Raw genomic sequence first — 21,893 nt, 5'->3', positions numbered from 1 at the left:
CACATCTTTTCGATGTATGCCCGGTGGTGGATGTGCTGAGCCTGTCAGGCCAGAAGGTTGGCCCGCAGCTGGCGCAGGCTGCAGATGCTTGGACACCTCTGGCCCCACGACTCCCAGTGTAGCAGTCTTGGCCTGGAACTGTTGTGAGCGGCTGGGCTGGCCCCGAGCCACAGTAGGAAGAGTCACAGAATGAGCAACCCCTGGTCATTCCTAATATAGCCATCCGCGGGCCCTACGCTTTGTCCTGCACTGTCACCCGCCATCCCAGGGCCCTGCCCCCTACTCTGCCCTGTCACCCCCACGAACTGGTACAGGAGCAGGACTGGGAGAGGCCTGGTCTGGGGGAAAGGGGCATCTACTCGAGGGCTTTCCCATTCTGTGCTTCCGGTGGAAAGGAACTGATAGGTGGCTGATTGCGTGGCCACTTCAGATGGTTTGGCAGAGAACCCTCTAGGGAGCCCAGGGCAAGATTCAGGACCGAAAGCACAGGACAGGGTGAGGCACAGCTACTCGCAGCTAAGAGTTTGTATATATTATCAAAATCTTATGGAAAAACAGATACACAGCTATTTATACAACAGCAGGTGGGTGTGAAGAAAATATCTGCTTTGGCATCAAACCTTCCAATCCAGCTGCTGTCTGTCCTGTCTGGAACCCATTCTTCACCAGGCACTGTCTGCCCAGACCAGCTACTCATCATGCGGGTTCCCCCAGTCCCTCCTGCTCTGCCCTCTGGATCCCCGCAGGCCTACGGTCCCACAGAGTGCCACCCTCCCTGCAGCTTTGCCCCAAGGGCTCCACAGAGGCCTGAATCCTGGCCCTGGAGGGCAAGGGCTGGGTAGGTGTGTGGTCTCTGGGGGACGTCTCTGTGAGATCAGAGGCCTTTTGCAGTGTGCCGGTCACCCGGGCCCTGAGACGTGCCATTTTCTCCGTGATGATGGAGGACTCCCCATATCCAGAACCCTCAGCTCCAGGTGTCAAAGCAACTGTTGGAGAGTCTCAGAGACAAGAAAAGGAAAATAAGCAGAGATGAGGCGTCCTCCCTGGAGAGTGGCCCAGGCCTGGAGCTCCCCCCCGTGGCAGGACAGGAAGAGCCACAGCAGGTCAGCCAGGGTGGGGTGGGCAGGGTCTGTGCAGCCCTGGGATGTGAGCCTGGGCAGTCATGGCCTTGGCACCAGTGCCTAGCAGCCTGGCCCTACTGTAGCAGCTTGGGCACCTCCACCTGTGGGACAAAGCAGAGGTGAGTTAGTGCAGGGGTTTTGGCAGGGAGCCTCTGGTCCCTGCAGGACCCACCACGCCCCTTTCAGGAAGGCACTCAATCGCATCTGGGGGGATGGAGGCATGAGGTGTTTGACACTGAAGGTGCATTCCCTTTTCCTTATAGACTAGACCTCACTATGTGGTCCCTGGAATCACAAATGAGGCTGTCCTTTGTCTCTGCATGTCTAGTCATAAATAATGAAGTGTGTGGTGGGTAGGGCGTCTAGTCAGATGGAGAAATGACCCCAAACACTCTCAGTCAAGTGGGGCTTCAGGGAGCTAGTGGCTATGAAAATACAATGTCCAGGGAGGGTCATGTGTTCATGGCCCTGGGTAGGGAACAGATTCTCCAGTCAGAAGCAGTGTTTCACACCTGTAATCCCAGCTACCTGGGAGGTGGAGATTAGGAGGATTGCAATTTGAGAGGCCTGGATAAAATCTTAGTGGGAGGGCTGGAAGTGTGGCTCAGTGGTAGAGCATCTGCCTAGTGTGAGGCCCTGAGTTCAAACCCAAGAACTTCCAAGTAAAACAAAGAAAAAAACCATACCTAGTATATTAATATGGAGGATGAGGGAGAGAGAGTCTGATCAAGCATATCTGGACACGTTCAAATAACCCCCCCCCATACAGTTAACAGATACTAATTGGAGGAGAATGATGCAAGGGATGATATTGATCAAAATGGGCTTGGACTGGGATGTAGCTTGGTGGCAAAGTGCTTGCCTAGCAAATGTAATATCCTGGGTTTGATTCCCTAGTACCAAACAAGAAAAGACAAAAAACATACAGAGCTGGGAATGTGGCTTAGTGGTAGGGAGCTTGCCCAGCATGCATAAAGCCCTGGGCTGGATTCCTCAGTACTACATAAACAGAAAAGGCCAGAAGTTGTGCTGTGGCTCAAGTGGTAGAGTGCTAGCCTTGAACAAAAGAAGCTCAGGGACAGTGCCCAGGCCCTGACTTCAAGCCCCACACTGAGAAAAAAAAAAAAGTTAAAAAATGCACTGTCTTTATAACTTCTGGAATTGAAATCCTTTTATACAACTACATAATAATAATAAATCTCTTAATAATAAATCTCTTGTGACAAATGTAACATGTGACATTGCATCATAGAGCTCAATGCGCCCTGAATAAAATAAGATTAAGTGCGTCTTCAATGAAAAAAATGAGTGCCTATAATCCTAGCTCTTCAGGAAGCTGAGATCTGAGGATCAAGGTTTGAAGCCAGCCTAGGCAGAAAAGCCTGTGAAACTCTTATCTCCAATTAATCACCAAAAGGCCAGAAGTGGAGCTGTGGCTCAACTGGTAGAGAGGCAGCCTTGAGTGAAAAGCTAAGGAGTAATGCCCAGGCCCTGAGATCAAGCCCCAATACTGTCTCTCACACACACACAAGGACTGAGGGAGAGAGGGAAGGAAGGAAGGGAGGAAGGGAGGGAGAGAGGGAGGGAAGAAGGAAGGAAGGAAGGAAGGAAGGAAGGAAGAAAGGAAGGAAGGAAGGAAGGAAGGAAGGAAGGAAGGAAGGAAAGGAGTCAGGGCATCAGGGAGGGAGGGAGGAAGGGGAGGCAGGGAGGGAGGAAGGAATTGGTGAGACCCCAATCTCACTCAGTGCAGGCCAGTCTTGTCTCTCAGTGTGGTCTGCCAGAGGCAGGAGGAGGATGGCCGTGGCCTGAAAGGCCCTGGGTGCCTGGAGGCGCCTGCTGCCCGCTACAAGCATTTCCATCTCTCCGTGGCGTTCCTTTGCAGCCCTGGCCTGTCCTTCACTCCCTGGCCACTCTGGGCCTAGGCCTGTGTCTACAAGCACTTGCCTTTTTCAGCTGCTTGAGGTTGCTGGACCTGATGGCAGCCAGGAGCTGGTCACGTGAGTTCTTCTCCTGGGCAGGGAGGACTTTGTCCCCCATCTTCCTCTGGGTAGCTGGTGACAGTGAGTTCTTCAGGTTCTCCATGATAAGGGGAGGTGCCAAGGGAGGGGGAGGAGGGGGCGGGGCGGCGGGAGCACCTCCTTTCTTGGGTGAGTTCTTTGGAGTGGGCTTTGGAGATGGCTGGGGTGAAGGCTTCGGGGAGCCCTTGGCCAGGACCCCCGCTTTGGGTACCTCCAGCCGATCCTTCTTCTCCCCGCCCGCTTCCTGGGCCTGCCTTTGCTCTTGCAGCCGCTTCTGCCTCTGCTTGTCCATGTTGCGGCTGAGCAGGTTGGTGACGGTCATCCGGGGCCCAGCCAGCTCAAAATGGTAGCCCAGCTTGAGCAGGGTGGTGTTTTCCTTGAGCAGTTTGGCGATCTCCATCTCCGTCTTGCCCCCGCAGATGTGCCTCTGGTTGTGGAAGCGCAGCTCGGTGAGCGTGTTGTTCTGCAGGAGGGCGCGGAAGATGGCCAGGATGCCTTTGCCTGTGATGTGATTGGAGTCCAGGTTGAGGCTGGTGATGGTCTTGTTGGCCTTGAGCATGATGGCGATGGCAAAGGCCACGTGGTCATCAGCTCGCGTGTTGGCCAAGGCGAACACCTTGACCACAGTGTTGAACTCCAGGGCTTCGGTGAAGCGGACCAGGATCTCGTTGGTGATGCAGTCTGAGTTGTTCACGTTCACCTCCGTCATGTCTGGGTCGTTATTCTTCACTTTCTCGAGCGGCTCATCAAATATGCTGGGAGCTGCCTCCTCCTCTGGCCTCTCCCCCGCACTGGGGGGCTGCCTCTCCGTTGCTTTGGTCTTCTTCTCTTCCTTGGCCTCCTTTTCATGTGGGGGTTCGTCCTTCTGGACTTTTCCATGCTCCTCTTTGGGATCTCTGTCCTCACTTCCTCTTTGGACCCCTTCGCCCTCCTTTTTCGTGTCTGTGCCTGTGCCCGCTCTTTTCATCTTCTTGTCTTCTTGTCTGGTGTCCTTGTTCTGACTCTCCCCTCCGGCCATCTTGCTGTCCTCTTTCTTGACCACTTCCTTTGCGTCTTCTCTCTTCCTGTCCAGGTTGGTGCTTCCTTTCTTCTCCTCTTCCTTCCTTGCAGTCACTGGCGCCGTCCTGTCTTCTCCTCTCCCGTCCTTCCCGGCCTCCTTCTTGTCCACCGCAGCCCTGACCCGGCCCTTGTCGATGCCCCTGATCACCTTCTCCTCCTTAGCCTTCTCCCCACTTCTGCCATCAGCTTCCTCGGGGTCTCTGGAGAAGCTTTTCTTTAAGACGCCCCTTTTTGGCTCCTTTCCCAGATCTGAGTCCCGCCTGGGGCCCAGGGCCTTTCTGTTGGCATCTCTGCCCCTTTCCTCTCCGTTCTTGGCATCTGCCTTGCTCCCCGCTTGCTTGCTTTCCTAAGAAGTCAGAAAAGAAAAATAAACATGCAGAGCTGGCCACAGAGGGAGAGGAAAGGGTATGGAGAGCAGTGGGAGAGGCTCTGGAATCTCCAAAGGACATCTGGCCTGGGGAGAGTGACGGCATGTCTCCAGTGCCGACAGCCAGCCAGCAGTGTGGTTCTGGCTGCAGAATGGGCTGACATCAGATCATGACCTCAGGCTCATGTGATGCCAAAGGAGCACCTGCAGATAGGGAGGCTGCAGACCCTGTCCTGAGCATGCTCAGATCCCAGTTGCCCTTTCTTGTCATTGGTGAGGACGGCTTCCTACAGTGCCCTTCTGGGGCTTGAACTCAGGGCCTAGTGCTCACACTTTGTTTTTTTGCTCAAGACTGGCACTCTACCACTTGAGCCACACCTCTGTGTCCAGGTTTGTTTGTTTTTGTCAGTTGTGGGGCTTGAACTCTGGGCCTGAGTGCTGTCCCTCAGCAATTTAGCTCAAGGCTAGCACACTACCACTTGAACCATAGTACCACTTCCAGTTTTCTAGTGGTTTATTGGAGATAGGAGTCTCATGGACTTTCTTGCCCAGAGTGGCTTTGAACTGCAATCTTCAGATCCCAGCCTCCTGAGTAGCTAGGGTAACAGGGATGAGCCACCGGCACCTGGCCTGTGTTCAGGTTTTTACTGGTTTACCACTGAGCTACCACTCCACTTCTGGCTCTGTGCTGGTTAATTGGAGATAAAAATCTCTCAGATTTGTGTGCCTGGGCTGACTTTAAATTGTGATCCTCAGATCTCAGTCTCCTGAGTAGCTAGGATTATAGGCATGAACCATCAGCACCTGGTTTAATTTTGATTTTGAATAAACATTGAAATGTCAGTGACATGGTCCGCTGAGCTTTTGGCACCCCTCCCTGCATCCTGGATTGTAGTAGATACCTCAAGTCTCTCCCCTAGTTCCAGCACTGCTGCTAAGGGGAGCCAGAGGCTCTCAGATATTGGACTTTTCTATGTCAATACTTGTTTTTTTGTTCCAGTGCTGACAATTGAACCCAGGGCCTTGTACATGCTGGGTAAGTGCTCCAGTACCAACCTATACTTCCAACACAGGAAAATACATTTTTCTTTTTTTTTTTGTTTGTCAGTCATGAGACCTGAACTCTGGGCCTGGGCGCTGTCCCTCAGCTCTTCAGCTCAAGGCTAACTATCTACCATTTGAGCCACAGCACCACTTCCAGCTTTTTCTGCTTATGTGGTGTTGAGGAATCGAACCCAGGGCCTCATGCATGCAAGGCAAGCATTCTATCACTGAGCCACCTTTCCAGACCGGAAAATACATTTTTTTCAAAGGAAGTAAAGCTAAAACAATGAAACTAGGGGTTGCTAACATTTTATTTTACCAACTAAGGATGTTTCAAATTTCTGTCTACAATAATCATAGCATTGAAATAAGAAGGAGCTAAAGAATAGCAAGGAAATCAAGAATTAGAATAAATGATGTGGGCTGGAATATGGCCTAGTGGTAGTGCTTGCCTAGCATGTATGAAGCCCTGGGCTCGATTCCTCAGCACCACGTAAACAGAAAAGGCCAGAAGTGGTGCTGTGGCTCAAGTGGTAGAGCCTTGAGCATAGAGAGGCTCAGGGACACAGCCCAGGCCCTGAGTTCAAGCCCCAGGACTGGCAAAAAAAAAAAAAAAAAAGAATAAACGATGTACCATATATAAAATACGAGTCTTTTAAAATTTACAGTGTTGTCTTATTTTTTAGTAAAAACTTCACTTAGAACAAGCCACACTCTGTGGAGATTCCTGGAACCCAAGGTCAGCTAAAGCAAAGCTTCATATGAAATAAAGCCACCCAACCTCGCCACAGGACCCTGCTTCTTTCTCTGATAAAGTGTGGCTGGGTACCAGTGGCTCTCGCCTGTAAACCTACCTACTCAGGAATCTGAGATCTGAGATCAAAGCCAGCCCAGGCAGGCAAGTCCAATGAGACTCTTATTTCCAATTAACCAGTAAAAAATCTGGCAGTGGAACTGTGGCTCAAGTGTTAAGAGTGCCAGCCTTGAGTGAAAAAGCTAAGGGACAGCGACCAGGCCCTGAGTCCAAGCCCCCTAGTGCCAGCAGAAAAACACCACCACCACCACCAAAGCCTCTTCAGTGTGAGCCTCGTTTGAGAGTACTAGCTTCCTTCCTCACCAGAGCAGCAGAGGAGGCAGCAGATTGCCTAAGAGAAGATATGAGAACCTAGAGGAGGGTCAGAGAAACTGGGCTGCAGGAAGGCCCTTCTCTACTAGAAGAGGCCGTGTCAATGTCAGAAGGGTTTCTGTCAAGAGTGCCTAGTGGGGTGTGGGGAGAAAGGAAGGAAGAAAGGAACCGTCTGGCCCATATAGGCCTCCCTCCCTCACTGCCTTTCAGCGGGAATGAAGAGAGAGGTTGGTTGGCTCCATGGAAACAGTTTGTACCTGCTCCGCAAACACATGCCACTGGGGACCAGCCTGGGTTTATTTAGCAGAAGTCTTTGGCTCATCTGCTACAATCACAATAGGCAGCCAAGGATCCCAGGGCCTGGGAGAAAGGGCCTTGGAATGTGCCCTTCCTGCTCCTGTCCCCCAGTCCAGCTGCCCTGGTACTCCCTGGAGCTGTGGTGATGGAGCAGGGGACACTCCCCATTCACTCTGGGGTTCCAGGACACTGACCCTTCAGATCACCCTGGAGCAGCAGTGGAGGTGACTTTATTATATCCAAACGAGCAGAGTATGCAAATAAAATGCAAATGAGGAAACCCATCCTATTGGATGGTGCTTTTATAATGACCTGTTCCCTTTGGCCAGGGGGTCCCCTCTCTCCTTCCACCCTATCCTGCTCAGAACCAAGCCTGGGGAAAGCTAAGCGCTCGGGGACCAGTCTCTCCAACCCAGGCTCTAGGTGTCTGGCCTCAAACAAAGCCTCCTGCCTGGGCATCCCTTCCCCAAATGTGCCCATGTTAGAATTCCTCAGTGCACTGAGCAGCTGTCTCAGCGGCTTAGAGGGAAACTGAGACCCAGACAGTGGCCACCAACTGTACCTGGCAGGCGCAGGAAAAAACGAGCCATCCCCAGCAAGAACCAAGCCTTCCTCCCTGCCTGCCTGTCCACACCCTTTGGACACCTAGGGGCCCCTGAGACCTACAGAGGCCCAGAGGCCAGCCCCCTCCCCTGCCTGAGCCTGCACACCCAAGGCTCCCATTCAGATCTCCCTTCCCTCTTTCCTTCCTCTCCAAGTGGGACTGGTTTTAACCTCCGGGGTGCAGACCCCACATCCTAACCTCTCCCCTTTGTCTTCATCCAGCCCCTCCCTCTTGGTACTTTCCCTTTGCAGGGGTCCTGGTTGGCTAGGATCAGCCAAGTATCTGTTGCTTAGGAGGTGTGCCAACCCTTTAAAAAGAACCTAATGGAAAACAGGCTGGGGTGGGAGTGGGGGAGGGGAGAAGGGCTGATTAATCATCGGTTTCCTCCAAATAGCCAGGAATGAGTGGGGCTGGGGCTGGGGCTTGCTGTAGCTCGCAGCAGAGAGCTCAGACCTTGCCTTAAAAGGCGAGGGAGCCCAGCGTTCTCCTGGGCTGGGATTGCTGTGGAGGAGCTCCTCGCGGCACATAGCGAAGCTGCCTCCTTGGTGCTTATCTGAGAGGGAGGCCAGGCCAAGTGCTTTTTGTTTCTAGAACTCGTAGTGCATCCTGGTGACCTCCGGAGGTTATTTTTGCCTATGTTTCTGTCTCTAGACCTTACTTGACCTTCTGTCCCTTACAGCAAAGAGGAGTTTAGGTTGGATAGAAGCAAGAACTTCCGTAGTATGAAAGTCTGTCTGCCTCCAGGTGAGAGACTGAAGTGGCAGTAATTTTTTCTCCCCCTGGAGAAAGCCTAAGTGTTAGGGGAATCCCACAGGGGTGTTGGGGGAGTTCTGCACAAAGGGAAGGGAAGGATGACATTGGAAAGCCTCTAGTGGCCTGTGACCCAGGGGGGGCCCTAGCATGAGGGTCAGAGGTGAGAAGCAACTTTTGTCAGGCTGTGGCCACACCATGGTCGTGGTGTGTGTTGGTCACACAAAGTTGGGGTCTATGGCTAGTGGGGTCAGTTGGCAGAACACACATCTCCCATCTCACTGGGGCCTCCGGGTACCACTTCATCTGAAGTCATAGGATTACAGAGAAGACGCCATTTCACTATCTCCGCTGCTGAAGGAGGAGACGAGGCAGATGTCTATCTGAGAGAAGTCGCCGAGGACAGGGGCCAAGTCTCTGTGCTGCTGAGATCTGTCAGCTCAAGCCAGCCCGTGCATGGCCATCTTGGCCTTCTCTTCCTTTCTGTCTCATCACTAGGAGGAGGAAGGGGAGGAAAGTAAGAAAGGATGGGAAGGAGGAGAAGGAGGAAGACTAACACCCCAGCTCCAGCCCTAGGCTAGGGGCAGGGAGTTGGAGGGGGCAGGGAGTTGGGGGAGGTCTTCCAATTCTTGACTGCTTTTGGCAGACCCTCTTCCCAGGCTTTAGCAACCTGGTCCCTTCCCAGACTCTAGGCAGTGCCAGTTCTTGAGGGCTGGCACTGCCCACATCCTCTTCCCCTGGATCAAGGTTATTTCTAACAAGGCCAGGAAAATGGGTGGCACCCCCAGCCCTGCGCCCTGTGAGCAATCCTCCAGCCACCTGGCCTTCCTGGTCCTATGCTGGTTTCACAACCCAGGATTCCATTCCCCTGCTCTTCCCACAAAGCCTTCCCGGCAGAGGCCCTGGCCCCACTCCTGCTATGTCCTAGTACCAGGTGCCACAGTGGCCAGTGTCACCTACCTGGACAAGGGAGAAGCTGGCCACAGATCCCCTGGGAGAGCAGCTGGCTTCCCAGGCTGGTATGGTGCCTGGGCTGCAGTTAGTGAGGACTTCCTCCTGTCTCCTTCCACAGGGGATGCCAGTGTTTCTATGCATTTCCAAGAAGAGGGATCTAGATTCTCCTGACAAAGTTTCTGGGAGTGTCACTGCTGGCTAGGGGCAGTAGCATTCCTAGGGCCCCATCTGAGAGGGATCTAGGCACCTCAGTCCCCAGGCCTGCAGGCCACAGTTCTGAGGTTCATCTGACAGCCCTGTCAACATCATTGTCTTTAGCAAGGTCCTTCCAACCCTGTTCCTTCTGGGAAAGCTGGGAGAGTTCTAGAAATCTTCTGCTCACAGAGCCCATTGACTCTGCAGGCAGTCAGCTCGTGTGCAAACCCCAGTTTTGCCCCCCAACTAGCAAAATGTCCAAGGTGAGTTGTTTAGCACCCCTGAACCTGTTGTCTCGCGTGCAGTTAGCCCCTCCCACCCGGGGCTCCTCACAGCTCCCAAGGTCAAGCAAGACTTGGATAGGAACTAAGCTGGTGCTGAGCTGGGCCTGTCCCTTCTCTCCCATGCGACTTCCTGTCCTCGTTGCTTAGGATCTTAGAAGGGTTCACCAGGGTGAAAGTTAACACCCAGTGGCCAATGGAACCATCTTGGTACTTTTCTGAGGGGATGAAATGCATGTCAGATACCAGACACCTACCAGGAGAGGTGAGGGAGGGACAGGTTGCTTTGAGAAGCCCTCCGGTGACCCCTAGCACCCAAGTGGTGACAGAGGTGGGAAGCAGTGGTGTGGGCACAGGCACAATCCTACCGGCAGAGCCAATCAGCTGCAACTCTTGAGCCCTGCCCATCCTCTAGAGCCAGTCTATTAAGAAGGCTTGCTCATCCTCTTTTCTTTTCTTTTTTTTTTTTTTTTTTGTCGGTCATAGGGCTTGAACTCTGGGCTTGGGCACTGTCTCTGCGCTCTTCAGCGCAAGGCGAGCGCTCTACTGCTTGAGCCACAGCACCACTTCTGGTTTTCTAGTGGTTTATTGGAGATAAGAGTCTCACGGGCTTTCCTGCCCGCTTTGAACCACGATCCTCAGATCTCAGCCTCCTGAGTAGCTAGGATTACAGGCGTGAGCCACCGGCTCCTGGCTCCTTGCTCATTTTCTAGCAGCTTCGTCCGGTAAGATGGAGGCTCAGCGTTCCATGACTCTGGGTCTTGCCCTTGCCATCTAGGGAACATGGCAGCAGGAGGGCGGGCTTGCCAGGTGTCTACAGCAGAGGGCACTGAGGGACAAACACCCCCATGGGGTTACTGTCCTGGCTGACCCCATCTCTTTAGATTGGCCCAATGACTTGGAACTTGCTAAGCAAGTGCTCTACCACAAGAGCCATGCCTTCAGCCCATGTCGCTACCCAGAAAAGCTACACGGCCCCTTGATTAGCCACTCCCAGGTGGAAGTTCCTCAATCCCTGTCTGACGGTGGCTCAGCGTCAGGGCCTTGGCACGTCCTAGCAGCCTGCTTTTCACTTGCCCCAGCGCTGACCATTCCCTGGGCCTCTCATGCTGGTGGCTTCTTCTACTTCAGAGCTCCTGACTCAGGGAAAACTTACCCATTGCCCTGGCCCTGGCAGGATGAGTTGTGAGAAAGCCCTTCCACTCACCCCTGCTAGCTGTAAGGGGCTGGTGGAGAAACTGAGGCTTGGCTGGAAAAGGGGGAAGAAAACGGGAAATAAGAGTAGAGTGAGACTCTAACTTCACACCCCAGTTAACCTCTCTATAAACATACTATTTGGAATGTTCCAGGGCTTATACACAAACCCCCACACATACACTGAGTTCCCGTCCACACTGGGAGTACAAGCCAGGCATGGTGGTTCGTATCTGTAATCTTAGCATTTGAGAGGCAGAAGCAGGACCCCGAGTTTGAAACCAGCACTGGCTACATAGTGAGACCCTGTGTCAAATAACAAGAGTGAGCAAACACAAAAGAATAGAGAGCCAGGCGCTGGTGGCTCGTGCCTGTGATCCTAGCTCCTCCAGGAGTCCTGAGGATCATGATTCCAAGCCAGTCCAGCAGAGAATCTGCAAGACTCTGTCTCCAGCAAAAATGCTGGGTTGGAGGTGTGGTTGAATGGCTAGCCTTGAGCAAGAAAGCTGAGTGAGAAAGAGTGTGAGACCCTGGTTACACACAAGTGTGCATGCGCGCACACACACACACACACACGGATTGGGACTCAAAATAGAATTTCTAATTTAGGACTAAGGACTCTCTCATAAGACGTGAGGGCTTTCTGGGCATCCTGGTTTTGTTTTGTTGGTGGCACTGGGGTTTGAGCTCAGGGTTTTGCTTTACCACTTGAGCCACGCCATCAACCTGTGTTGCTCTCTCCCCTCCCTTGAGGCTGGGGCATAGAGCCAGACTGAAGAGGAATCCTGATGACCACTGGGAAGATCCACCTGGGTTTCTAAGAGAAGCAAACTCTAGGCTGGAGGAAGTCCCTCCCTTTTTTCAGGGAGGTGACAGGTAGGAAGCAGAGTTGGGAGGCCCCTCCTGAAGGGATGGCAGGGGTACTGAACTGGCAGGGACAACTGGCTGATCCCTGAGGTGGAAGAGGAGTTTGGCCAATAAATACAGAGCCCCACCTTCTAACCTCCTTATTCCCAGGCTCCATCCTCCAACTGGGTCTTTGTACCAACATTAATTTCTGCACCCCATTTCATCCTGCCCCACTCCCCACATCATCCATAATCAGCAGAGCCATGCAGTATGGACTGCTTTGGGGAGTCACCCTCTTTTAGTGTCTATCTTCCCCACTGAGTCTGAGTCATGAAGTATACTCTATTAGTCGCTGACTGTCCAGCACATAGCATAGTGCCTAGCACATAGTAGCACCTAATAATTGCTGAGTGAATGAATGAGGTGTTGAGTGAACAATGTCCACTGAAGGAAGACAAATAATTAGTTTAGAATGGTGAAGATCAGGTGAGTTTACAGAATGTGAAACTGAGCACAAATGAACGGATCATAAAAGGATAGGTTGCCAATGGATCTGGTGTCTAGTGGGGAACTGTGGATTTGAAAAACCGCACCTATTTTCTCAGCATGGTTTCCAGAATCACCCTGCAAACCCTTAGTTTGTTAACACTTAGGCCACAGGTACCTGGGGAGCAGGGCTGGTGGAGAGAGCGTGCTACCTGGGCAGATGGGCCTTTGAGGAGAGGAGAGGGTGTTGGATGGATATATGGGAAGAGTGGATCTCACCCCGGGTTCTGACAGCGGGACCAAGACAAAACTCTGCCGAGCTATTCACACCCTATCTAGAAGACAACAAGCCCCCAAATAAAGCCCCCCCTTCTGAGTTCAGGATGTAGGTATCCCTGACCAGTTGGTGCCCACTGCTGTGGTCCCCTTGTCTTCTAGAACTGGGCTCAGGCCAGGCTGGCCCAATGCCACGTGTGCCTGCAGGGCATACCCTGTATATGTTAAATATGTTCAATGTGAGCATTGCCGGCTAAGGCAGCAGCCTTGAGGAGGTCCAGAGCAAGGGAGGGAGGTGGAGCAGGAGGCAGCTGGGTCAGCATGGCTGGTCCCACAGCTGCCCACTGTTGGTGTTCCCTGATGGAAAGCAGCAAACAAGGAGAAACCAGCGTGATCAGAGGCGCGAGGCTGTGGTGTGGGTTAGAGGCCTGCCAGCCACTTGTTTCTCTACCTTTACCACTTTATCCCAAAGGACAGAAGCTGGGAAGTGGTCATCTGTGGTTTACCAGACTAGGGACTTCAAGCTGAGAAGTTAATTCCCAGCACTCCCCTTCCATAGGCCACTATCTTTAGCAGCTTTTCTCTGGGCTGCCCCTTGAAATGTGCTCTTTTACGACACGACTTCTATCTCCTTGGTTCTCAGGTCTCATCCAGATCCCTGCCCACCCGACTTGGGACACAAGATTATCTTCAAAAATAGACTTTCATCTCAGTGCTCAGAAAGGCTGAGGCAGGAGGATCTAGAGCTGGAGGCCACCCTTCCTCTCTCCATTTATGTGAAGGGTCTTACTTGATGCAGAGTCTAAATCTCCGTGTCCACCCTGCCTTTGTAAGGATAAGCTGCAGAGATGGCTTCGGGAAGGCAATACGAGATGTGCCAACGTGGGCAGCTGGACTCTTGCACTCTGTAGGCTGGAGATCTTTGACTGCTTGCAGTCTTAATGGGCCAGGACTTCTAGGCAAAGGGGGGATGTGTGGGGAGAGGTGACCTGACCCCCGGAGAAGCCAGCAGAAAAGAAGGAAGAATAGAAGAGATGGCTTCTCACCTGCACCCTGACTCCCCCTGGGAATCTGCATTCTACTGCGAGCAAAGGATTTCCAGGGAGACTGTGGCCCAACAGCTTTACCCTGGCTTTTGTTAGGGGTCATGGACAGCCCACTGCTGGGTCTAAAGGGTCTTGTGCAGGCCCTCCCTGCCGAAGAAAAGGCAGTTCAACTCTGTGGCCCTTCGACCTCCGTGTTTTGCCTGGTCTCATGACTCACGCTGGGAAGCTTGTCGCAAACCCCTTTTTGGGAAAAACCAGGAAATCTCTTTGGAGAAACAGCCATTTACCACGTCACTCTCAGAGCAGCTCAGGGTTTTCTGCTTCTTCATGTTATTCCTGCCTAGATGAAAGCCCAAGCAAGTCTGGAAAACATTGTTAAAGATCTACTTTATTTGTCTCAGAGTGCTGGGACCCACTCGGGTCCCAGGGGAGGGAGGTGGTGGCAGGAGGAACATGCTGTCCTCCCGCCCGGAGCTGTGAGCTGGAGCCCTGGCTCCCACCCAGCCACCCTTCTGCCTTCTCTAAACAGAAGAGGCCACAATGGTCTAATGGAAAACAGCTTCCTGGGTGTCCAACCCCACAGGGCTCATCAGGGCCTGCTGAGCTCATGTTAGTGATCTGGAGCTGTAGTGGTATGTGTGTGTGTGTGTGTGTGTGTGTGTGAGAGAGAGAGAGAGAGAGAGAGAGAGAGAGATGGGGCTTGAACTCACGACCTCCCATTCTCCTCTGACTTTTTCACTCAAGGCTAGTGCTCTACCACTTGAGCCACAGTGCCACTTCCAGCCTTTTCTGTTTATGGGTGCTGAGGAATCGAATCCAGGGCCTTAAGCATGTGAGGCAAGCACTCTACCACTGAGCCACCTTCCCAGCCCCATAGACTGTTTTTCTGTGTTAGCTAGCTTTGAACCATGATCCTCAGATCTCAGCTTCCTGAGTAGCTAGGAATACAGGTGTGAGCCACCAGAGTCTGGCTTGCTGCTGCCTTTTGAAAGCCTCAATAGATAAATGGAGGACTCCAGAGCCATGTACTATTGTTTTGTATTGGGTTCTGTAACTCCTGAAGTGAATCTGAGGCCTAATAGAAAAGCAGCAGCAGCAGATGTTGCAGGGAGCAGGTCTCCATCTTCCTGACTTCTCTGTCTTTGGGAATGGCAGCCCGGCCCCGAGACAGTAGGAGTTCACCTTGATTCTACCTGCTGCTTCTGCACCTTCTCTCTATCCTCCAGTCTGATGCATGTCCATTAGCTCCTCACCATCCCAACCGCCAGGCTACAGTTAGGGCCTGGGCACTGTCCCTGAGCTCCTTCATTCAAGGCTAGTGCTCTACCACCTGAGCCACAGTGCCGCTCCCAATGTCTTCCTTAAAACAAAACAAAAAACTCAGGGATTCAGCTTGGTAGATAAAGCACTCTACCACTTGAACAATACTGTCAGCCTTCCAGTATCTTCCTGGAGATTCCAGAAGGGCTCAGGATTATGGACAGAAAAGCAAACATGTTGACTTCATTTCAACCTCCACCTACTACAGATTCTTCTCAAGAATTTTTACCCCAGACACATGAAAAACCTTAAACTACCATATCCCAGGCCTCGTTTCTGGAAAGTTCTTTATTTGATGCCGCAGGAGCACCACCATCCCCAGGAGATGCTCCCTTCCAGCAGCAGAGCCTCAGGAGACCCAGGCTTTCCATGTGCCAAGGCTTATGATGGGAATCAGAGTTCTGAGAGCAGAGGTGGGGGGGGGGGGGCCTTTCCCTCTGAGACAGGTCAGAGCTGTTGGATGGACAGCTAGAGAGCAGTAAAGCTGAGGCTTGATATTCTAGAACAATTGGGAGGTGGGGCTGGTCAGTCCACTGGGGAGGGAGACAGGAAGTCAGGATCAGGAGGAAGAGAGGCAGCAAACGAGGCCCCTGGACCAAGGATGCCAAGTCAGCTCTGCACAGAGCATAACCCTCACATACACAGGGGAGGTAGGGACCCACCACACTCTTCACCCACCACACTAAGCAATGTGACCATCGCCTGATGGGTCTCACAGACTTTAAAGAGAAGTGACAGATTTGTGCTTTAGAAAGAAAGCTCTGGCTGTTGCTCAAAGAGTGTAGTTGAGGCTGGGAAAGCCTGGGTTCCGGGACAGAGAGACCATTTGGAGGCGAGTGCAATAGTACAGGCAAGAAATCATGAGCTGTGAGACCAAGGGTGAGCAGTGAGTACAGAGAGGAGATGCATTCCACAAACACTTTGGGGTCCAACTGGCAAGGGTAAGTGAAGTGGAGGACGACAGGAACACTAGAAGATGATCGAGGTCTCCAGTTTGAGTACCTGGCTAGATAGCAATGCTTGCAACTCTGACAGAGAAGAGGAAAGGGGGAGACCAATGTGGAAATTGAGATGGAGAGCTGTTTTGGCCCTGACAAAGTTTAAATGCTTAACACATTGGCATTAATCAGGAAAAGGAAGCTAAGAAAAGGCTCTGGGCCACAGATAGAGATCTGGGAGTCTCTGGCCTGTAAGTAGCAATGGGAACTGCAGGAGTAAGTCAGGTGATTCTGAAAGTCCTAGGGAAGAGGGAGGGATATACAGAAGTGCAGCAAGGAAACTGTCACATTGCTTAAGTAAAGTCCGTGTCAGGCCAGGTGCATTGGTGATGCATACCTGTAGCATCCTAGCGCCTCAGGGGGCTGAAATTTGAGGATCATGGTTTGCCACATAGCCTAGGAAGGAAAATCCATAAAACTCCTTTTTTTTGTGAGTCATGGGGTTTGAACTCAGGACCTGAGTGCTTCCTTGAGCTCTTTTTGCTCAAAGATAGTGCTCTACTACTTGAGCTACAGCACCATTCCCAGCTTTTTCTGTGTAGTTTACTGGAAATAAGAGTCTCACAGAATTTCCTGCCTGGACTGGCTTCAAACCATGATCCTCAAATCTCAGTTTTTGAGTAGATATCATTATAGGCACGAGCCATCAGCACCCAGCTATGAGACTTTTTTTTGGGGGGGTCCGGTCGTGGAGCTTGAACTCTGGGTCTGGGCACTGTCCCTCAGCTCTTCAGCTCAAGGCTAGCACTCTATGACTTGAGCCACAGCACCACTTCCGGCTTTTTTCTTTTTGCTTATGTTGTGCTGAGGAATCGAACCCAGGGCCTCATGCATGCAAGGCAAGTGCTCTACCACTAAGCTACCTTCCCAGGCCCAAGAGACTTTTATCTTCAATTAATCACCAAAAAGCTGAAAATGGAGCTGTGGCTCAAGTGTTATAGTACCCACCTTGAGCAAAAAAGCTAAAGGACAGTGGCCAGTTCCCAAGTTCAAGTACAGACACACACTAAATAAATAATCCATATACTTTGAGGTGGCCAGAACCAATCACAGTGAAGTACACTTAACATCTTTAGGTGTCCCTTGTGATGATAATGAGGTGAAGAAGTTGGAACCCTCATATATGGCTGGTAAAAATGTAAGTGGTGTTGCATTTTGGAAAACAGTTGAGCAAATTCCCCAATAGTTAAACAGAGACTTTCCATATGACCCATCAATCATGCCTACATAAATGTCCAAGACAAATAAAAACATGTGGCCACAAAAGAACTAACACACAAACATTTGCAGCAGCATTGCTCATGATAGCTCCCAAACATGGAAACCACCCAAATGATAAATGGTTGTACAGAATCCATTAACTGAAGCTAGAGATGTAGTTTAGTGGTAGACATGAGGACCTGGGTTCAATTCCCAACTCTACAAAACAACAACAAATCTATTAACCGCCAAGTGCCTAGCTACTCAGGAGGCTGAGATCAGAAGATCGAGGTTTGAAGCCAGTCTAAGCAGGAAAGTTCATGAGGCTCTAATCTCTAATTAACTGCCAAAAAAATTGGAAGTGGAGCTGTGGCTAAAGTAATAAAACACTTTAAGCAAAAGAAGCTCAGGGACAGTGCCCAGGCCCTGAGTTCAAGTTCCAATACCAACATACACATACACCCAAAAAATTAACTGATGAATGAATATGTAATTGTGGAATATTCATACAACCATAAAAGCAGGGAAGTACATACTATACTGTAGATGAAGCTTGAAAACATAATAATGTAAAGAAATCAAAACCAGGGCTGAATGGGAATTCAAGCAATAAAGCATCTACCTAGCATGTAAAAAGCCCTGAGTTCAAAACCCAAGATATTCCATTCATATAAAACATCAGAACAGATAGTAAATCCATAGAGGTAGAAAGATTAATGTTTTCCAGAGACAGAGGTAGGGGTTTGGGACTGGGAGATATAGAGGTTTCTTTGGGGACAATGAAAATATTCCAGGATGAAGGAATGATGTTGATTATACAACTTTGTGAACACACTGAAAACAACACACACACACACTCACACACACACACACACACACACACAGAATTTCCTACATTTAAAAGGATAGATCTTATGTGAGTTATGTTTCTTTTTTTTCTTTCTAGTATTAGGGCTTGAACACAGGGCTTTGCGTGTTCCCTAAGCTATTTCTGCTCCACTGCTCCACTTCCAGCTTTTTGCTGGTTAATTAGTGATAAGCCTTTTGAATTTGTCTGCCTGGCTAGCTTTGAATCTCAATCCTTAGGTTTCAGCCTCCTGAGTAGCTAGGATTACAGATGTAAGTCAACAGAGCCTGACTTGCGAATTGTATCTTTTTTTTTTTTTAATCAGTCATGGGTCTTGAATTTGGAGCCTGGACGCTGTCCCTGAACCGTTCTGCTCAATACTAGCGTTCTACTACTTTGAGCCATAGCACCACTTCCAGTTTTCTGGTGCTTAGTTGGAGATTAAGAGTCTTATGGACTTTCCTGCCTGGGCTGGCTTTGAACTTAGATCCTCAGATCTCAGGCTCTTTTTTTTTTTTTTTTTGGTTGGTTGTGGGGCTTGGGCCTGGGCGCTGTCCCTCAGCTCTTCAGCTCAAGGCAAGTGCTCTACCACTTGAGCCACAGCGCCACTTCCAGTTTTCTAATAGTTTATTGGAGATAAGAGTCTCACAGACTTTCCTGCCTGGGCTGGCTTTGCACAATGATCCTCCGATCTCAGCCTCCTGAGTAGCTAGGATTACAGGCATGAGTGCCCCACCATGTGCCCCACATGAGTTATATCTTAATAAAAAACATTAAACATAATTGAAGAGATTCTGGACTTAATTACATAACAGTGAGAGGAGAATTATACTAAAAGGCTGGGAATATAGCTCAGAAGAGGAGCCCTAGGTACAATCTCCAGCCCTACAAAAATTAAACAGGAGAGTTATACTAAACAAAGTCTTATTTCTTCTCTTGTGTTAACTTTATTTCCCTTTTTTTTTGTCAGTTATGGGACTTGAACTCAGGGCCTTGGCACTGTCCCTGAGCTTTTTCTCAGGGACTTTGAGTCTACCACTTTGTTACTTTCTTTTTTTTTTTTTTTTTTTTGGTTCCGTTCGTGGGCCTGAACTCTGGGCCTGGGCGCTGTCCCTCAGCTCTTTAGCTCAAGGCTAGCGCTCTACCACTTGAGCCACAGTGCCACTTCCGGCTTTTTTCATTTTGCTTATGTGGTGCTGAGGAATCAAACCCAGGGCCTCAGGCATGCAAGGCAAGCGCTCTACCACTGAGCCACCTTCCCAGCCCAGAGTCTACCACTTTGAATCATAGTGCCTTTTCTGGTTTTCTGGGGGTTAATTGGAGATAAGAATTTCATGGACTTTTTTGCCCAAGCTGGCTTTGAACCTTGACCCTCAGATCTCTGCTAGGATCACAGGTATGAGCCAATGGCTCCCGGCCTTCTTGCTTTAACTTCTAAAGGTTCAAGATTAAATCAATAACCAGAAATATAAAAAGAAAAACCAACCAGCCAAACCATATACTGGAGACTCACTTTTGCTTTTTAAGTGGTAACAACTGTTTTCTCCCAGAACAGAGGAAATCTGGGCACATCTTCAGCCCCGGGACATACAAACATTCATCCCCTAGGAACCAAGGAGAGAGGGAAAATGCTCTAACTTGGCAGATATTCCAACACCAGGAACTTGATCTTGTAAAAAAAAAAAAATAACATGGGTAGCCTCATGTTTCTCCAGGCTCTGGGGTGTCTACCCTGGGAGCTGCCATCACCCCCCTGTCTCCAGGGCCCTGCCAGTCCTTTCTCTCCTTTAGGAGTTCTGTTTCACCAGTCAGGCCCTAAGATGAGCAGGAGGAACAGCCTGTTAACGGTTCTATTTATCATCTGATTTGGCTGGCTCCATCTCTCTAGGGAGGGGTGCCAGAGGCCAAAGGAAGGAGCCTGAGTAAGGCTCTAGGGATCAGTTTGAGGCCTTGGAAAGTGTATTTATTGGGAGTCATGTAAATGCCCAAATATAGGCAAATGGTTCCACAGAGCCATATGATGGGGCTACGATGGTGTCCACTGAAAATGGTGCTTAAGAGGAGTTGTTAATGACATGGGAAAATGACTTACAGTATGATCCGCAAAAACAAAAAGCACAGGAAAGGGAAATATACGAGAATGTGCACAGAATGAACTCAGCAGAAAGCAAGGGACAGGTCAGGTTTACACTCAAACATTTTGACAGTGGTTAACATCCTCAGCTCATAAGACAAAGAATGACTATTTTCTCTCTTTTTCCTGTGATATATATTGCTTTATTTACTGGCTGGTTCATTTATATTTTTGGTGGTACTGGGGAGTAACCAGAGGGTTTCACACAAGCCAGGCAAGTGTTCTGCCCTGAGGCACACAGCCCAGCCCTTTTGCCAAAAGGCCCTGCTAAATGCACTTCTTCGATTTTGGATTTCCCAGCTTCTAGACCCATGAGCCAATTTTCTGATGGCTATAAATTATTCAGCCTCGCATACTATGGAAGCAGCACAAAACAGCTCAAGACAAAGGGAAGTAAGATGAGGATCATTCTACTTGTTTTCTGTAAGGCTCAACTCTCTGGCCGAGGCCTGGCTGACAAAAGATGTTTATTTGTCTCCAAGGACCCAATTCCAGTTGTGCCCCTTCGAACTCTGCTTCCAAAAGAGCCGATCTGTGTCATAGCTGCAGAATTGTTGTATCTGCATCCGCCCAGGTAGCCATAAGGCACATCCAGCCACTGGATCTCCTAGGGGGACAGCTCTGTGAGCGCAGTGAGGAAAGCAACTCGCTCTGATGGCCTGTGTGGGATCCAGAGAAGATCTGTTTGTAGCAAGTTCTCTACGGGAGTGATATTTCTTTTTCTAGATCAAAAGGCAAAACAACTGAACTTCTCTAGACACCTTAAGGAAGAATCCCGTTGAAGTTCTTAGCTGACTGTATAGAGGGCAAATCATTCATTTAGCTTATATCAGAGGCCCTCGGGATCATGGGTAGGCTTGCTAGACTTAATAGAAGCAAGATGATCATGTAAGCCTATCATCTCAGATCCCCACAGAGCTGAAAGAAAAAAAAAAAAAAAGGAACAAGCAAGAAAAAAAAAGTGAGTTTAAACTGAAGGGAAAATATGACAGGGACCTAATCCTAACAGTTCAGTATGTGAATTTTGGATTGCTTTCCATTGTTGTTCACAGAAACGGGGAGGGGAATAGAGATCACTACCAAATTTCCCATCACTTACAGATGTGGACGCAAAACTGTATTTTCTAGAGTCTCAGAAATGTAGAGATGACTGTGCAATGCTTGTAAGTTTAATCAGGTTTGCTAAGAATGGCATTCATAAATCTTCAGAACTCTTCAGCCTTGGTTTACTCCACCAACAGTCATTCAGCCAGGTGTTGTCATCACTGCTAGAGTCAACCCTGGTCCTCAGGAAGTTTGAAAGAAGCTGGGTGTGGTGGCCTAGGTCTGTAATCCTCGCACTTGGGAGGCTGAGGCAGGAAGGTCATAAGGTGAAGGCTATCCTGAGCCACATAACAAGATCTTCTCTCAAGAAACCCCAAACAACACACACACACACACACACACACACACACACACACACACACACACACACACACACACACACGAAGGACATGTGGGAAAGAATAGAAGCAGACAATGCTGAGAGGATGTTTTCATGAATTGGATGTGTGAAGAGTCAGAACTGCTTTGCTAATCTGGGGGTGGTGGAGCACACGGGGTGGATTAGAGATGGTCTTCTAAACTGAGCTTTCGAGTGAAGGAAGGGTTAGTGAGGTCTGACATCCCAGGGGCAATGATAAGTTCAAAGGCACCAAAGCCTGGCACCAATGGCCCAGTACAACTGC

The 21,893-nt window shown here is 50.1% G+C and overlaps 1 protein-coding gene across 1 annotated transcript in view; it reads right to left on the bottom strand.

The window, feature by feature from the left end:
- Positions 1–507: 507 nt before the first annotated feature.
- Lmod1 (leiomodin 1) overlaps positions 508–21,893 on the bottom strand; it is a 36,907-nt gene continuing 15,521 nt past the window's right edge. The window contains exons 2-3 of the mRNA XM_042701222.1: positions 3,066–4,544; positions 508–1,222 (exon numbers count right to left, since the gene is read on the bottom strand). Of these exons, the coding sequence (XP_042557156.1) occupies positions 1,196–1,222; positions 3,066–4,544 (1,506 nt within the window). The 3' untranslated portion in view covers positions 508–1,195. The remainder of the gene's footprint in view (positions 1,223–3,065; positions 4,545–21,893) is intronic.

This window comes from Dipodomys spectabilis, unplaced genomic scaffold (genome assembly GCF_019054845.1).
Source record: "Dipodomys spectabilis isolate Male_0828 unplaced genomic scaffold, ASM1905484v1 ptg000288l, whole genome shotgun sequence".
Taxonomy (NCBI): Eukaryota; Metazoa; Chordata; class Mammalia; order Rodentia; family Heteromyidae; genus Dipodomys; species Dipodomys spectabilis.
This window is presented reverse-complemented; position numbering and strand designations above follow the sequence as displayed.